The 13,627-nt window shown below is 45.1% G+C and overlaps 1 protein-coding gene across 1 annotated transcript; it reads left to right on the top strand.

The window, feature by feature from the left end:
- The first annotated feature begins 653 nt into the window (after positions 1–653).
- Fbxo5 (F-box protein 5) lies at positions 654–7,612 on the top strand. The gene is made up of 5 exons (XM_050135822.1): positions 654–816; positions 3,832–4,501; positions 5,072–5,162; positions 6,215–6,394; positions 6,824–7,612. The coding sequence occupies exons 1-5, from the start codon at positions 738–740 to the stop codon at positions 7,079–7,081; spliced, it is 1,278 nt and encodes a 425-aa protein (XP_049991779.1). The 5' UTR covers positions 654–737; the 3' UTR covers positions 7,082–7,612.
- Positions 7,613–13,627: the final 6,015 nt, after the last annotated feature.

Raw genomic sequence — 13,627 nt, 5'->3', positions numbered from 1 at the left:
CCGCCCCGCCCGGAGGGACCCGCCAGGCCCCTAGTGCGCAAGCGCCGACCCGCCAAGTCCGCAGCGCGGCCGGCAGGCAGGGCGCAAGCGCGGAAGCTCCAGGCAAAGGGCGGAGCCAATTTAGGAGGGAGAGTGGAGCGCGCCTAAATCCTAGAGAGGCGGGTCCGGAGCCGGAGGGGACGGCCCTGCTTTCTGGGAGGTCTGCGATTCGGGCGCCGAGCTTTACCGCTCGCCGAGCTCGCGCTTAACGAGACGATGGAGGAGGACATGGGCCCCGCCTGTGCCCGTCTCAGATCTGCGGGCAGAAATCGCAGCTGTCCGCAGGACACGAGGACTCGCGGGAAGCCGGTTCGCGGGACAGCGGGGGGAGGGCAGCACGGCGGGTCTGCGCAGGCGCCCCGCCTTCGCAGGCCACGCCCCCAGCCGCCTTGGCACGCCCTCCGTCTCTTCGGGGAGGCGCGGAGTCGGGCGGTGGGCGGGACCCTGGCTCCGCGGCTGGCTCCGCCCCCGCGGCTTCCTATTGGGCGAGCGAGGGCGTCCCCCTCACACCGCCTTCGTATTGGCGCGCGCGTGCGGACGCCGCGCCCCATTGGTCTGTTCTGATTTGGGCACCAAATTCAAAGATTTTAAAAGTACCAGCTGGCGCCTTTTAAGAGCTACAGCTCGGCGCAGCGGCCTGTCGCCTCTTTCCGGTGGTCGCCGCCGCTTCACCTGCGTCGGAGCCCGCGCCCTCCGGCATGAGCCGGCGCGTTTGCAGCGGTCTGCCCCGGCCGTCCTCCTGCCCCTGCGGCCTCGGCTCGCGGACGGTCCCGGACGGTGAGTGTGGCGGGCATCGTAGGGACGGGTTCCCCGCTCTGTGGCTGCAGCCTCATGACCGGGTGCATGGGCAGATCGTGGGGTCACGGGCCTCGGGCGGCCTCCCGGGCCAGGGGAGGAGAGTCGCCTGGTGCAGAGGGGGGACAGGTGTGTGGCTGGCACGGGGTCCCACCAACACATCCCATCCAGGTGTCCCGCCGTGTGGCCGTGCAGGTGGTGGCAGCTGCGCGCGGGATTCCACCCCAACCCCTGCATGGGCGCCAAAAGCCCCCTCCCCTCCCCCACTCCTGCCCGAGCTGTGACAGGGCTTTGGGCTTCCAGACTTGCCAGAGGCGCCATCTCCAGCCCCCTAAACCCCCTGTTCACAGTTATTTAGCTAGCTCACTTCCTCAGTTTCCCAAACTCTTCTCCCTCTGCGTCCTGGCCGGAGAGCGCGGGAGATTGCGCTCGCGCTTATCTCCCGCCCTCCCTCCTCGTGCACCGCGCCCTCGGGGCAGCTCCCACCACCGACCCCCTCAGCATTTCTAGGGGCTCCTTCCCTGCTCCCGCCAAATGTAGAGACCCCCTTCTGTCCACCCTACCAAACTCAATGGGAAAAGATCAATTTTATCCTCTTTTTCCCCCTCTTCTCTGAGTAAGTCTTAAGACCTGGAGTCCTCGGGGGAGGGTTTTGAAAAGGGCTTCCCCCGCCAAAAAAAAAAAATCAAAAACATGAATTTGCCTCTTATTTAGTTGATGGTGAGAATGGAAGATTTATTTTTTTTAACCCCCTGTGGATTGAGAATTTAATGGTCATTTGTTTCAAAGCCTGGATGAGAGTTGAGCAAACTCAGTTGCATATAAATATAAGATATAGTAATTCTATATAATCTTTGTTGCCTCACAATGAAAGACAGATGGATCTATTTTACCCTAGAAATTTTTGAAGCCGACGGCAAAAAACAATTCTTTGATATCTTCCTGCATCAGAAACGGAATTAGGTCTTTAGAGGTAGAAACTGGTGGATTAGCGCGTTGTGTTTGCAAAAGATCTTGAATCCTAAGTCAACCTTAAATGTCGGAAATGTAAAAGTTTTACGGTGGAATTCTTTGGCTCAGCTTTCCTCCTCAGGAAATACGTGCTGCCTCCTAGTTCCCTCCCCGACTTGGTTTACAGCTTTGAAGACATTTTAAAAATTACGTTTGTCCATTTACATATTTTTCCAAGTAGACTTAAAGGTTTTTTTCCTGTGAATTCTACTTTTGGTCACCTTTCGTCAGGTTTAAGCAGAGAAGTGAGGGGGCTTGACCTTGGCCACATTGTTGGACTGAGACTGAAACTTACTTAACAGATGGAAGAACTAGAGACTTTAATGCCAGTTTTAATTAGTGTTTGATATGGAATGTAAAGTCACTATTGATGAGAAGGAAAGGCCAGGCTTGGTGCACTTTGTAACTCTCACACTGGCCCCCTCCCCCACCCCACGGACTGGACTGGGGAGGAATAAAGTTCTAAACAGTGAAATGTGAGTTTTATCTGTAGGTTCGTTTTAAGGAAAACCAAAAATCTCCTAATAGAATAAGCGGGTTGGAACGTTCACCAGAGATCTTTCTCATTTGAAATTTTGCTTCCTAAATTTTTACTTGTGTGGAATTGATGTTAACAATGGAGGAAATGTGAGGGAGGTTGGCTCATTGTGGGTGACTGATGCTCTTGAGGAATAGTTTTCCTCCCCATTTTGTGGATGGGAAAACTAAGGCTTATAGTTAGTTTTTTGTCATTTTCTCCCAGCTTGGTAAGTGGTATTCTATGATAACTGCTGGAGTCTTCAACCACGGGATATTTTCTTTTATTCTACTTAATAATACATATCCTGTGCATTAGTTAATTGGGGTCATTTGCCTGCATTTCCACTACAGCCTTGCGCCCTAGACCCACTGGGATTCCTAAACACTTGTAGCCTTGATTTCATATACTTCCCTGCAATTCACCATTGCCATTGACCTGGGACCTTTTCAAATTTGGAGCCAAATTTCTTTCTGTTTAGGAAAATACAAAGGTTTTGTCTGCGTGTCTCTAAAAAAGATCTATCATTAAATGAGTATCAGATGGGTAAAATGACAACTAGACACATGCCCCGTATATTGTTTGATTGGGGGGTATGGAATCAGATAATCTGCTTTTTTATGTGTGATCAATTGATGACATAAACAGAATACAAAGTACTTCCGGTTGTTTAGGAGCTCTTAGCTTGATCTTTGGAAAGTTCTTCATCCAAGATGGAAATATATATAATGCGTTCATTTTAGACTTTTGTTTTCTGATAATTTCTCCAATTTAGAAAACAAAAAATAAAGGGACTACTGTAGTCTGGAAAAGTTTTTTAAAAACTGGTTAAAAAAAATGAAGTGTGGCCAGGATGTGAAATACAGTCCCAGGCCAGCTGGAAAAGCTCATGAGAGCAAAACTTAGAACAGTCTGAGCCAAGAGAACCCTCCCTGGACCAGGTTTGATGCCAGAGCTGCTCACTGAGGTGTTCTTGCTCCTGCCAGTCCTGTCTCAGATGAGGAAATGCATTAGGGAAATCTCGGTTCCGAGGCATTGACTAAGGAAGCCAGAGCTGAAGGTAAATGTGCTGCCTCACCAGCTTGCCACCTGTGGCCCACCACCAGAACCCACATAAAGAGAGAAGGGAACCAGCTTCATGGTCGCCCTCTGACCACATGTGCCTCGTGTCGAATGCATACCTTCACAAAAACATGGAGGCTACAGAAATAGCGATAGCTAGATGGAATGTGGTGGCCTGGAACAGGGAGAAGAGCTGTGAAGTACCATGTAACCAGGGGCTTTGGTTAAAATTCTGCTGGTGGGGCCTGTGTACCATGGTAATGCAACATGTCCATTGCTGTTGCTGGGTACGTAAGGGCGCTGATTGATCCTTGGTGTGAAACCCTGGGGTCAGGCCCCATCAAGGAGTAGGGGAACACGTTAGCCCCAAAGTGATTTATATTCTGTTTCTTGTGTTCTTTTCATAGGTCGTAAAGAAGAAAGCCCTGCTCTCTGTGTTACAATGAAGTGTTTTAATTGTGACCCCGATCTTTCTGAGCTTGAAGTGGTGAAGCCTGACAGTGAGCGGCAAGGTTCCTACAGCCCCGTGTGTGTGGAGCCTTCCTGTAAGGACTGCTTTAGAAACCAGGAACGGGTATCGTTCACCGAGTCACCGATTGTGGGACACGATAACAACAAGGAAAACCAGCGGGTACAAAAAATACTCAACAGTTCGAGTGAAATAGAAGAAGCGCTAGAGACCAGCCAACTGTATGAAGATAGCGGCTATGCCTCATTTACCCTTCAAGGTGAACATGAGGATGGCATCCTTATTCTGGAGAATTTCAGAAACAGTGCCCAGCCCTGCTTGCTGCCATCCCAGAGCCCAGACCAGTATCCCAGTAAGAACCTGCTGCCTGTCCTGCATTTTGAAAGAATGGTTTGCTCAACATTAAAAAAGAATTCCAAGAGGAACCCTAAAGTGGATCGAGAAATGCTGAAGGAAGTTATTGCCAGTGGGAACTTTAGACTGCAAAATATAATTGGCAAGAAAATGGGCCTGGAACATCTAGATATCCTTACCGAGCTCTCCCGGAGGGGATTTAAACACCTTTTGGCTAATATTTTGACGAAGCTCAGCGGCATGGACTTAATAAAGTGAGTGTTGCACACTGTGTGTTAGATAACACGGGACCCGCTTGTGCAGACGAGTGTACAGCGGCCTTAACAGAGTTGGTCATGTTTGATGGGTGGCATTTGAAATGAAAGAAAAGCTTATGGAAATCTACATCTAGTCTGGTCACTTGGAATTTTGTAGTCTTGCTATTAGAAGGCTGTGTTCTGTACCCAGTGATCTGGTGTCTGAAGTGAAACAGGGTAGATGTCTGGTTTCTGTCGTTGGCTGGTTTGTGTAATCCGCATTGTGGAGTGTGCCATGTCAGTTAATACAGTGTTACAAGTGGCCAGGAGTTCTCTTATCAAATAGCTACGGTGGAGGTGTGCACACTGTGCTGGTTTGAAATTGGTTCTCTGGACAGATACAAAAAAAATTAGATGTCACGGAAGCTTGATATAGCTTTTAAAACATTTTGGCCCTCTGGTAGTCTGGTTAAGCCTAGTACCCGGGCCTGGTCATCTAAGCAGTTTTGATGTCTAGTTGGGTGAGTGAAGCTCGCGCTGTGCTCTGTTCTTGGTTCATCTTCGCATCTTTGTCTCCTTCCCTTCTAGCTTGTCTAAAGTGAGCAGAATTTGGAAGAAGATCGTAGAGAACGATAAAGGAGCATCCCAGCTGTACAGCAGAGCCATGCAGAGAGTCCTGGTAAGTTCAGTGCCATCGCTCTATATCTGGGTGGTGGCGGAGGCACATTCCAGCCTTTGGGAAGCAGAGGCGGGCGGATCTCTGAGTTCAAGGACAGCCTGGACTATGTGAAAACTAAAAAAGACTTTTGTAACTCCCTTAAATTCATAAAGCAGCACTTCAGCCTCCCAGGCAGGTGCTGGAGAGGAAGAGGAAGGGTTTGAGAGGCCGGCAGTGTGCAGGTCTTCCATGGAGATCATTGCACTTCGGTTACACTTCCATAACCTGGAAACGCTGTTCCGTGCGGACTGATTTCTAAATAAGGGCTGTGTGTTAGCTTGGTCAGTTACAAGAAGAAATGAGTTGTTAACATACTGGAGTGTCTTGTTGTATAGATCAGTGGTTCTCAACCATCCTAATGCTGCGGCCCTTTACTACCTCATGGTGTGGTGACCCCTCACCATGAAATTAATTTTGTTGCTGCTTCATAACTGTAATTTTGCTACTGTTATGAGAGTAATGTAAATATTTGATTTGCAACCTCTGTGAAAGGGTCATTAGACTCCTCCCCGAAAATGTCACAACCCACAGGTTGGTATACACTGCTGGTATAGAGAAAGTGTTTAATTTTCTGAAGTGATTAGTGATTGTCGTATTTCTGATACTGATCAGTATGTGATTGGATGTATTTGGGCAACAAATGCTACTTAGACTTACCCAGGTGACTTTAGACAAGGGATACTTAAATTATGTGCTCAGTTTCTTTATTGGTAATAGAAATCTGTTTCAAAGGGTTACTTTAAATCTGCTGCTATGGTAGGGTGGTGGCTAATGTCTGTAATCTGGGAATTTGGGGGGCTTGAGAAGATTGAGAACTGGACCTCTTCTCAAAAAACCTGAACTAATTGCATGTTTGGTGACTGACTACTGCCACCTATTGGTAGTGGGGAGAATGACCTTATGCTCTGAGCAGGGCTTTGGTCTTGGTTAAAGTCACCTTGATCCCTCATAGGCTTATCTTAATTGGCACTTTCGTGAGTTTAAAATCTCCTATTAAACCCCTTTTCAACCAGGAAACCAATAAGTTGTCACTGCACACTTCAACCAGAGGGTACGTTGTGAGCAGAACGGCACTGACCTCTGTCCAGAAGTCATCAACTTGGGCTCCTACCAAAAAAGATGCTCAAGCCAAGTTCCCTAGGCAGCGTGATCAGAAGGGTTCTGCCTACAGCCGGTACAGTGAGTTCCTTGAGGTAACTATCTAATCGGTGTAATAGAACAAGGGGCACTTACTGTTAAAGGGAGCTAACGTTGAGAAGTAGGGTTCCAAAGTACATGGTATCTAGTGTTTGCCACCCAATTTAATTAAGTGATAATGTTCTTTCAGTTTCGAGTAAGAAGCATTAGGGCAGTTATTGGAGAGGTCGTGTCTTCTGTCCTCCTTGTTCAAACTATTCCATACTACATTTTGTAGTGAATGCTGTCATTAGGAGAACAGGTGGACAAAAGGGCCTTTCAGAAGGGCATTTTGCTGTAACTCCTGAGCCGTTGGGTGGTGGATACTAAAATGTCCCTGTAAATATTTATCTGTATATTGGAGGCATGACTGCCCTTCCTGGTTTAGTTACTAAAATTCGTTGGGTCCACCAAAATACATGTATGGATTTTTTTTTTTCTTCTAGGTGGGCAAGACATTAAAAAACAACGAAAGCCTCAAAGCCTGTGTTCGCTGTAATTTCCCTGCCAAGTATGACCACTATTTAGAGCGAGCAACCTGCAAACGGGAAAGCTGTGGATTCGACTATTGTACAAGATGTCTGTGTGATTATCATACCAACACCAAGGACTGTTCAAATAGCAAACTCCTCAAAGCCAGCTGTAGAGTGACGGGCCCTTTGCCTGGAACGAAAAAGAGTAAAAAGAACTTACAAAGATTGTGACCCTTAGTAAAAGGTCACCTTTTAAAGAAATGTGAGCTTTTAATTTGAGAAGGTAAAAATAAATGTCTGGAACCTTTATGCCCCTTGGGGAATAGAGGACATACAGCCTCTTAAAACAATACAGTTTGATATGAAAAAATTAAAACCATACAAATGCAAAAGATTCATATCTTTTAAGAAAAGAAACTGGATATCTGTAGTTAGATGGTAAAATAAAATCAATTCATTGGATTTTATGGCAGGTGAAGGCTGTAATTTTATGTAGTCTTTAAAACGATGTGTTTCAGTGTTGGCATCTGTGATGCTTTACCAATTGTTCTTGTCAGCTTGAGTCTGCATTTAAATGTCTGTCTTTGTCAGTGTGAGCCCTTTTCAGTGTTTCAAGTATCTGTTGTAACTTGTTTTCTTTATTTCCGGTCTGTTTTTTAATGTTTTTTTATACCTGTAAATATTTCTGTTTTTACGTGCCAAAGAAAATAAATATACATAACTTAATTTTGTTTTGTTATAAATAAAATTGTTATAAGTTCAGTGACGCATGCTGTTTATTTTTATGAACTTGTTAGCACTGGAAACGGGGCTCATTGAGCTGTGAAAGGGATTTCTCTCTCCTGGTGGCGTATCTAGTGAGTCCTGTAGACCTGTAGATAGACACCTGTAGGTGCTGCAGCTCCTTAAACATTGAAGTATGGTGGGGGAGGTCACTTTCCGTGTCAAGACCAGCACATCAGAGTAGTGGGCAATTGCTTGATTTTACTTCCTGGTTTTTGTTGGTTTATCCAACAAAAATTTGTTCTAGGTAACCTGCAGTTGCCAGTGTAGCGATCTTGTCTTGCATTAGCTTATGTTCATCATGAGCAATCTGTCTCCCCACTCCTTCAGGTTTAATAACTTGATGCATACAGTGATCCTAGTGAGTGTTTGCTTCATGCAGGACTGGAAATCGGTCCCTCAGTGCTTTCCTGGCTTTGGGGATTGCTGATGAGCAAATTAGGGTTCTTGTTTTTAGGGTTTTGTTTTTTTTTTTTTTTTTTAATTGTTAGTTTGGTTTGATTTTGTTTGTTTTTGGTTTTCGAGGCAGGATTTCTCTATGTAGCTCTGGCTGTCTTGGAAATCACTCTGTGGGCCAGGCTGACCTGACCTCAAGTCATTTCTAATGGGATTACCTATGGAAATAACTTGGTACCTGAAACTCGGTATTATTCTATACAATTGATAACTTTAAGCATGAGCAGGGCTTTTTTTTGTTGTTGTTATATGTTATATTTTGGTAGTTTTGATTTCTAAATGTCTCCTGAAGCTGGTAGTGGTCTTTCCCTCCGTTAGGTTTGAGGAGTTTTTACAGTTGCATTAAATAGGTTTTCTGCATCATTAGTCTGCCTCAGCCTTTCAACAACACTGGGTCTCGGGTTTGGTTTCTTAGTTGGATCAAAGATGTGATAATTGCTTTCCCCACCACTTACCGCTGCCTGATTCCTGGGTCTGTAATTCCTGCTACTCATTCATCAGCTTGGTCTCACCTGTTGGAGGAGTCTTAGGGTTCCTGTTGCTATTGAAACACCAGAGCCAAAGACAACTTGGAGGAGAAAGTTATTCGGTTCATCAAAAGCAGGTCTAAGAAGGTATAAGAGTTTTTTTTGATTTGCATTTCTCTGATGACTAAGGATGAACATGTCTTTAAGTGTCTTATTTTAGATTCCTCTGTTGAGGGTTCTCTGTTTAGGTCTGTACTCCATTTTTTTTTTTATTGGATTATTTGTTCTTTCGATGACCAATTTCTTGCCAAGATCAAAAACACTAATGACAACTTGTGCTGCAGAGATGGTGGGGAAATCGGAACACTCCTGCCTTGCTGGTGGGAATGCAAGCTGGTGCAACCTTTTGGATGTCAGTGTGGCGATTTCTCAGAAAATTAGGAAACAACCAGACCCAGTAATACTACTTTTGAGTATATATCCAAAGGATGCTCAATCATGCCGCAAGGACATGTGCTCAACTATGAACATAACAGCATTGTCATAGCCAGAACGTTGAAACAACCTAAATGCCCTTCGACCGAAGAATGGATAAGGAAAATGTACATTTCCACAATGGAGTACTACAGAGCAGAAAAAAATAACGACACCTTGAATTTTACAGGAAAACGGAGCTAGGAAACATTTTGAGTGAGGCAATTATCACATGTACTCACGCATAAGTGGTTTTTAAACATAAAAAAAGTCAGCCTAAAAATCACAATTGCAGAAAACTTCAACAATGAGGACAGGAAGAGAGACATCCATCGATCTAATCTACAAGGGAAGTAGAAAAAGATAAGATCTCCTGAGTAAATTGGGAGCATGGGGATCTTGAGGGAGAGATGGAGGGGAGAGGCAGGGAGGGGAGCTGAGAAAAATGTAGAGCTCAAATAAAAATCAATAAATATAAAAAGAAAACAAAGCAGACAGGCCAGGAACCTGGAGGCTGGAGCTGATGCAGAGGCCATGGAGGAGTGTTGCTCGCTGGCTTGCTCGGCCTGCTTTTTTACAGAACATGAGAACAGCCCAGGGATGGCACCATCCTCTTCAATCACTAAGGAAATGCTCCACAGGTTTGCCTACATCCCAATCATACACAGGCATTTTCTATCTTCTAAGCCTGCAGTTCTCACCCTAGGGTCAGGATACCCTGGGAGGGCCAAACTACCCTTTCTTGAGTCATATCAGATATTTACATTACAATTCAACTAGCAAAATTACAGTTATGAAGTAGCAACAAAAATAGTTTTATGGTTGGGGGAATCACCACACAAGAAGAACTGTATTTAAGGGTCTCAGCGTTAGGAAGGTTGAGAACCACTGCTCTAAACTGAGCTGTCCTGCCACCCCTTGGTCTCTAGTATGATTCTTTGCTTGGGATAGTTAGAATCTCCCCTCGGTTACCAAAACTTCTATCCCGTCATTTGAGGGAAGCCTCTAATTTAGTTTTTGAAGGAAATTTCAATATGTTACTTATTTCATTCTGTCTTTAACTGGACACAGGTTATCTGGGAAGAGGAAATCCCCCTCCCCTCCTCCCCACTGAGAAAATGCCTCCATAAAATTGGCCTGTGGACACATCTGTGGAGAAGCATTTTCTTGATTACTGAGTGACGAAGGCCCAGTCCACTGTCGTTGGTGCCACCCTGTATGCCTGTCTCCCGGGTGTATAAAACAGCAAGCTGAGCGAGCTACAGAGTAAACTATTTCTCCACGGTCTCGGCTTCAGTTCCCGTACCCAGCTCCTACCTTGAGTTCCTGCTCTGACTTCCCCCTTCATGAGAGAGGACCACTGTCAACTGTGAGCTGAAACAAACCCTTTCCTCCTCAAATTACTTTTGGTTGTGGGGTTTCATCGCAGATCGGAGAGTAGCTTAGGCAGCTGCTTTTCAAGGACATATCAAGGTATTTTCCAAATCGGCACCCTCTTCTGAAGAAATGTACAAGAGTTCCATTTATTTGTCAACACTACTATAGTCTGTAGTTTTTGCCACTGTACTGGCTGGGATATATAAGTAGCTCCTTCCTATAAGGCTCTTTTTTTTTATCCGATGATGGTTGATTAGCATCTTTTCATGTTGCTTGGCGTCATCTTTCTTGGTGAAGTGTGAACTTAAATGATTTATCTTTGCATTGCTTCCCTGCTAACTTTGGGGGATGTTTCGCTATATTTTTATTGTTTTGTTTTCTGAGACAGGGTTTCTCTGTAGCTTTGGAGCCTGTCCTGGAACTCACTCTGTAAACCAGGCTGGCCTTGAACTCACAGAAATCTGGCTGTCTCTGCCTCTTGAGTGCTGGGATTAAAAGGGTGTGCTACCACTACCTGGAGGGGTGGGGTGGGGCGGGGTGGTATTTATTCCTGATCAAATTCTTTACACACCTGTGTCTTATCTCTCAATTTGCTAGCACCTTAGAGGAAATGTTTTGACTTTTTAAAAATTGTTCTGAATGATGTCCCTTTTAGAGATCATGCATTTCTTGCTGCATCTAAGAAATGTCTAGTCTGCATACACAGCAATTTCCTCCTATGTTCACTTTTAGAAGTTTTACATTATAAACTTTACATTTTTTGTATGGGTGGGTCGACGCATGCTCTAGAGTTTACAGGTGCAGCTTTGAAGACAGCTTGCGGAAGTTGGTTCTCTCCTTGTATTGTACCACGTGGGACTAGGGGATTGAACTCAGGTGGTTAGGGTTGGCAGCAAGCACCTTTACCTGCTGAGTCATTTTGGTGATCCAGCTGTACACTTTATCATTTATGTTTGGATCTATGACTGGTCTGCAGTTTAGGATGGTGGGAGGAGTGTATTGAAATGGGTACCCATTTGTCCCAGCTCTGTTTGTTGACACATGTCCTTTGTCCACTGGCATGCCTCTTGGGTTCCACACCACTCTGCTAAATTTTATAATCTGACAGTGGCAGCTTTTTAATTTTTTCTGGACATTTTCCAAGTTATGTCGCCTATTGTATTTCTACATAAATCTTATCCGTTTATCAGTTTTTATAGAGCACATTTGTTTTGAATGGGTTTGCAGGGACCATATTAGCAGGCCGAGTACTCTAGTGGATTTGTATTAAGCAAATTTGTTTCTCTTATTCCAATCTATAAACCTTTCAAGATGCCTTTTGCTTCCTGGTGTGTGTGTGTGTGTGTGTGTGTGTGTGTGTGTGTGTGTTATATCTTATAGGCTAAAATCGGCAGTTCAGCAGAAATGCTGGTGTTGCTTCTGTCATGTCCCCGATATTAAGGGAGACATAAAGAACAATGTTAGCTGTCATTTTTTTTTCCCTGATGAGTTGCCTCCATTTAACTGATGCTCCTCTGTGTTGACTTTTGTCAGTATTTTTTCCTTGCAAACAGGATCATGTTGGGTATGGGGAGGGGGCAAGGCTACCAAAAATTAATCTTTATTTTCTAGTGTTAAACCAACCTCTATTTCCTAGGATTAAGGCCACTTGGTCATGATGTTTATTATTTACACTATTGGATTACATGTGCATGTGTGAGTGCCTGGGTGTGTGTGCGTGAGTGTGCACACTGTGTGTGCATGTGTGTATATACACTTGGGCGTGTTGAGAAGTGCTGCACTTGTGTGCATAAGAGATGTTGACTTGTAGCTTCTTACAGTGTCTGAGACATATTCCCCGTTTGCTGTTTCCTGGATGTTCATGTAAAATTGGAAGGCTCTCTTCCTTTGTGGTTATCTAGAAACTCAGAAAGCTGCCTGGATCTGAAAAAGTGTTCACACGTGTGTTTAAATTAGATACACGACTCTTCAGGTCTCCATTTTTATTCACTTCTCTTTGAAGAAGTTCATTATTCAAGTACTTTCCCCCGGAACAATAATTACTGAGTTGGTTAGCGTGGCCTGGTCAGCATGGTCCCTTTCATGCTATGGAATCTGTAAGCGTCGTCCTTTCACTGATCAGGACAGCTGGAATTTTGCAGCACAATGTGGTCTCCACTCACTTGGATGTGCTGGGAAGGGGACAGCTCTGCCCTCATCTCTGCGAGGCTGTACACACTGTGTACACATTTGCTTGTTCAGGGGAAGCCAGAGGGCTAGCTTACAGCTCCAGGAAGCGTCTTGTAACACCCAGTTGGCCCAGCTCTTTGAATTGAACCTATATAAAATCTAGATCACAAGATACCGTAATTACATTGGAGAAAGAACACACGTGGCATTCAGAAGTGACTGGCTTGGCCAAGCAAAGTTCAAGCTGGGAGTTCAGCTTGGCAGTGCCTTCCTTACCTGGCTGCTCTGATCAAACCAGGGAGAAGCCTGTGTTCTCCAGTGTCTGTGCCTCCCCATCCAGCTAGAGCGGGAGGTAGATGAGTGTATTGTGTCGCTTTGGGATAACCTTTCGCCCATTGGTACAGATTTGCTGAGGCCTTTCTCCGCATGAAGGTAGTTCCGGCTTAGCATGTAGCAGTCCTGTGTTAACGCGTGTCTCAGATGCTGGAAATGAGAGGTGAGTGTTCCATAAAATTCCGGTGTACCCATATGCATTGCTCTTTTTTGTTTTGTTTTGTTTGTTTGTTTTTAGTTTCTCAAGACAGGGTTTCTCCGTGTAACCTGCCTTGACTGTTCTGTAGGCCAGGCTGGCCTTGAATTCACAGAGATCCACCTGCCTCTGCCCACTGAAAGCTGGGATTAAAAGTGGGTACCACTGCCACCTGGTGCCTTGCTCTTTTGTGGGTGTGTCTCAACCTCAGTGCTGCCCATTTCATGTAATCAAATGCTGTCTTCACAGATTAGCCCCGAGTTCAATTTACCACGCACCCACGCCCTTGTGGGGAGTGCATTGGCTGTTGGGTACGAGGACATGAGTAATTCCAGAACTCTGTCTAGGAAGCTTGTTATGCCTTTTTCACACAACTCGAGGGCTGCAATAAACACAGACTATATGAAAGACAATTTTAACAGTTTCTCCACTTAGAGTCCCACTCTTTTTTTTTTTTTAATTGAGAATAAGAAAAAAAAGTTTCCGCCTCCTCCCAGCCTCCCATTTCCCTCCCCCTCCCCC

The sequence above is a fragment of the Alexandromys fortis genome, unplaced genomic scaffold, assembly GCF_014885135.2.
Source record: "Alexandromys fortis isolate MF-2015 unplaced genomic scaffold, M_Fortis_MF-2015_v1.1 scaffold_23, whole genome shotgun sequence".
NCBI lineage: Eukaryota > Metazoa > Chordata > Mammalia > Rodentia > Cricetidae > Alexandromys > Alexandromys fortis.
Note: the sequence above shows the minus strand (reverse complement) of the source record. Positions and strands in the feature narration are given on the sequence as shown.